We start from the raw sequence: 4,864 nt of genomic DNA on the forward strand, positions 1-4,864 counted from the left end.
TATGCCCTCCAGGCACACTAATAAAGGCCCTTAAGTCTAATTAGTGAATTTGGGTCGTTACAATTACAGATGTATGTTTTGGGACTTTCATTAATTTCCCAATAATAGTTTTCCGATGATAGTTTGTTATAATATGTTCCATCGGGAAACCACCCAATGGCTCCAAGTTTTTGAGTCTAGGGGGATTCCTACCGATACATTCCATTGTAAGTTCTTACCTGTTTGGGGTTCTTCACCATTTTCTCTTACATTGTTAGGCCATCTCCAACCACAACACCGTATTTGCCGTTGCACCATCACCAAATATGATAAAATTTCAGCATCTTATTTTTTCCCATTCCAACCACAACACCAAAAGTTACACCAAAAAATATATTCTTCATTATTATATTATTATTCTTTTACATAATTGAATACTTTTTATTATTATATTATTTTACTAAAACCATCACAATTATTATATCAAACTAATTATTTTAATAAGATGAAATTATTAATAATTTGACAAAAATATTTAAATTATTTAAACTCCACTAATTTAAAAAAAATCATATTAAATTTACTGAAATACATATTACATTACTAGAGGTAAGAAAAAAACCATTACATTTAATTAACTCTTAAATAACACGTAGATAGATTGATTAAATTTAACTAATTCTCGGAGTTACCATGCTCGTCCCATAAGTGTTCAATTAATGCATTTCGAAGTTCAGTATGAGCTTCTTTATCCCTAATTTTTTTATGTCGAGCAAGGAATTCTTGAAACCGAGTATCATCATCACCTAGCATCTCCACTTCTGGACTTTGCACGTCGACTCGTTCTTCAATTGTTGCATTAACATCACGTTCATCTTCTATTATCATATTGTGCATAATAATACAAGAAGTCATTATATCATGTAACACTCTCTTGTTCCATAAGCGCGCTGGTCCTGCCACGATTGCAAATCTTGACTACAATACTTCAAATGCGCGTTCTACATCTTTTCTACATGCTTCTTGTTTCATTGCAAAAAACTTTTTTTTCTTACCACGTGGATCGTGAATGCTTTGAACAAGAGTAGACCATTTTGGATATATACCATCAGCTAAATAATAACCCATATTATATTCTTTACCTTTGATGACATAATTAGCGGGTGGAGCAATACCTTCAGCAAGATTAGCAAAAAGATGGGATGCCTCCAACACATTAATATCATTATTAGATCCCGGTAGACCAAAATATGCATGCCATATCCAAAGGTCATAGTCAGCTACAGCTTCAAGAATAATGGTTGGGGATCCACTACGACTGGCATATTGTCCTCCCCAAGCCGTTGGACAATTTTTCCATTTCCAATGCATACAATCTAAACTACCCAGCATTCCTGGAAAGCCCCGACGTTCACCAATGTGGAGTAGCCTTGCAACATCATCAACGTTAGGTGATCATAGATAGCGAGCTCCAAACACCTCGAAAACAGCACGGCAAAATCGCTTCAAACTTTCTAAAACTGTAGATTCTCCAATTTTTATGTACTCATCGGTAGCATCTGCCGGTACACCATATGCTAACATTCGAAATACAGCTGTTACCTTTTGCAAGCCGGACAACCCAAGTTTACCGAGTCCGTCCCTTCGTTGGACGAAGTAATTGTCATGCCTTTGTATAGCATCAAATATACGAAGGAATAAATGATGACCCATTCGAAATCTTCGTCGAAACATCGAATCATTAAACCGGGGATTTTCTGCAAAATAGTCATTAAAGAGATTGCGATCAGCATTTTCCCGGTCATGGTTGATAACTATATGACCAGGAATTGAGCCCCGGCGTGACCCATCTTTATTGAGGTGTTGAGTGATGCAAAAATTGTTGTTTGCAGTAATTTGACATACCACTTGATTTTCTAGATCATCATAATAATCATCATCTGAAGATGAAGAAGATGATGATAAATAAGATGAACTGCCATAATAAGAATTCATCTTTTATCAAAGCTAATTTGTGTGTGTATTATGGTCTGCATGATATCCATATTTTATAGTGTACATAATCTTATCTTTAATTTTTCAAAATTTAAAGATAAGAATCTTGACGAATTGATTTGGACCGTGGATTACTTTGACTATGATCTCAACCGTTGCATTTGAAGATAGGATATCTTATCTTATCTTATGTCTTGGCAGTGTGTTGTCAAATCAGATTTTAAAATTTAAAGATAAGAATCTTGACGAATTGATTTGGACCGTGGATTACTTTGACTATGATCTCAACTGTTGCATTTGAAGATATGATATCTTATCTTATCTTATCTCTTGGCAGTGTGTTGTCAAATCATATTTTAAAATTAAAAGATAAGAATCTTGACGAATTCATTTGGATCGTGGATTACTTTGACTATGATCTCAACCGTTGCATTTGAAGATATGATATCTTATCTTATCTTATCTCTTGGCAGTGTGTTGTCAAATCAGATTTTAAAATTTAAAGATAAGAATCTTGACGAATTGATTTGGACCGTGGATTACTTTGACTATGATCTCAACCGTTGCATTTGAAGATATGATATCTTATCTTATCTTATCTCTTGGCAGTGTGTTGTCAAATCAGATTTTAAAATTTAAAGATAAGAATCTTGACGAATTGATTTGGACCGTGGATTACTTTGACTATGATCTCAACCGTTGCATTTGAAGATATGATATCTTATCTTATTTTATCTCTTGGCAGTGTGTTGTCAAATCAGATTTTTATCCAATTTTTGCATCCCTATATAAGTGCATATTACTCTTTGAAGAAGACCACACACCTTCAACATATTTCTGAAACACTTATATTTTGCTCTAAAATGACTTCAATTCGTACTGCGTCATACTCGATTGAGGAAGATATGAATTTATGCCATGTGTATCTTGACGTGTCTCAAGATCCTGTCATAGGCAGATACCAATCAAAAGAGAAGTTTTGGTCAAGAGTTGAAGCGGAGTATCACTCGTATGAAAAGTTTCTTCTTCGACCTAGACCTGTAAGATCTTTGCAAACTCGAATGACGACCATTCTTACCGCGGTTGGAAAATTAAGGGGATGCGTTAACCAAATTCAAAATAAAAATCCCAGTGGTGCTTCACAAGAAGATATTGTGAGTATATATTAGTATATTTTATTTATAGTCACTAACTTTTTTTCAATTTTTATTCATTTCATTCTCTTATTTATATTTGAACAGTTAAATCAAGCGAAGATGTTATTAGCACAAGATCCAAAATACAACAGAGGATTCAAATTTGATCATGTGTGGCCGATCCTTAAAGATATTGAGAAATTTACAAATGACAACACTAGTGCACCAATTAGAATCCAAGAAGAAGATCGTAATTTTACTTCGCCCCAATCATATTCTCATGGTGTCCAGTCATCGGCATCAGCATCCACTGGTATGAATTCATTTAATCTTAATGTGAATGACGATGAAATTACTACTAATTTAAGTAAACGACCTATCGGTGTGAAAAAGGCAAAAGAAAAACAAAAAAGTGATGACCAATTTAAAAAATTAATGGAGCAAAATCAAAAGCTTGTCGAAGTTATAGAAAAGGGTAACTCAGAAAGGAATGAAATTCGACGACAGAAGGTTGAATTGGCTAAAATGAAAGAAGAGAATAAAATACTATTTACGGATTTGAATTCTATATCCGATCCAGAATTTCGCCAGTTTATTCAAAATGAAAAGAGACAAATTTACAAAAGAAGAGCACAAACATCTAAATATGGTGAACAAACAGAAGGTTCTAAATATCAAGGATCCCAATATCGAGCATCTCAGAATCAAGGATCTCGATTTAATGAAGCTCACAGAGAAGGAGCTACAGATGAAGGCCAAGGATCTGAGACGAACCTCCCAGGAAATTTTAGTCAATACTTTGATTATCTTGACGAAACGAAAAATGATTTCCTAAATTATTAAATTATTATCGTAGTTTCTTTTTTTTTAAATCTATGTCATTGCTTCCGATTTATGTTTGGTGTATTTCATTTTACCTTTATAATGTATGTTTTTTTTTAATGAATGTATGTTTAAATTTGTAATGTTTTAATTGTATTTTGTTAAGTATTTCTTTAATTATATGTCAATGTTAATTATTATTTTTTATGAGTGTATTATAAAAATTAACTAAAATTGTGTAAAAAATATATATAATTATGATATATCTAAATTGTAATTAAAAACTTCCAAAAAAAAATTAATCTAAACATTTACAATTTAACTTAATCAAAATAAATTAATTTTAAACTTAAATAATATATATATAAGATTATTAAAAAAAAAAAAATACATATGCGGTAGCTACAGTACCCCAGCATATATGCTAGGGTACTGTAGCAATTCAGCATATATGCAGTGATCTTTGTCGTGGGTTGGAGGAGTAAAAAACAGCAAATATGATCTTTGCTGTAGTATATGGCGTTGGTTGGAGATGGCCTTAGTAACTGAATTGATTAAATTATTATATTCTTAATTTTTTTGGGGAAAAGCTGATGGATGGTTATTTAAAAGTATCTAATATTTTTTTTTTATGTTTTATGCTGAAGAATTGATATATATATATATATAGTTTTTATTATTAATTTATTAACTTCTTTTAATGCTTTGTTAGTGTTGAATTTATTTATTTATTATTTTTGTGGGAATCTATGCATATAATCTGCAATTGTCTTTTTCCATGGTAATTTGCCGACAATTGATTTCAATTTTCTAATGAGAATGGTATTAATGTAGTTATTATGAGATATATTTATCTATTTTTAATCAGTTATGCACATCAATTAGTTTCACCGTTCTATCTTTGTGGTTCTATTTGTTCTTCGCCATTTGTT

At 31.9% G+C, this 4,864-nt stretch overlaps 1 protein-coding gene and 1 pseudogene across 1 annotated transcript; one reads left to right on the top strand and one right to left on the bottom strand.

The window, feature by feature from the left end:
* Positions 1-612: 612 nt before the first annotated feature.
* On the bottom strand, positions 613-1,974 carry LOC133816236 (uncharacterized; annotated as a pseudogene).
* An 843-nt stretch (positions 1,975-2,817) lies between these two features.
* Positions 2,818-4,031, top strand: LOC133816237 (glutathione S-transferase T3-like). Its single transcript, XM_062248841.1, has 2 exons — positions 2,818-3,128; positions 3,216-4,031. The coding sequence occupies exons 1-2, from the start codon at positions 2,838-2,840 to the stop codon at positions 3,951-3,953; spliced, it is 1,029 nt and encodes a 342-aa protein (XP_062104825.1). The 5' UTR covers positions 2,818-2,837; the 3' UTR covers positions 3,954-4,031.
* Positions 4,032-4,864: the final 833 nt, after the last annotated feature.

This window comes from Humulus lupulus, chromosome 2 (genome assembly GCF_963169125.1).
Source record: "Humulus lupulus chromosome 2, drHumLupu1.1, whole genome shotgun sequence".
NCBI lineage: Eukaryota > Viridiplantae > Streptophyta > Magnoliopsida > Rosales > Cannabaceae > Humulus > Humulus lupulus.

Coding starts and splice junctions, on each gene's coding strand:
- LOC133816237 (XM_062248841.1), top strand. CDS start 2,838: ATGACTTCAATTCGTACTGCGTCATACTCGATTGAGGAAGATATGAAT. Junction 3,129..3,215: donor GTGCTTCACAAGAAGATATT/GTGAGTATATAT, acceptor ATATTTGAACAG/TTAAATCAAGCGAAGATGTT.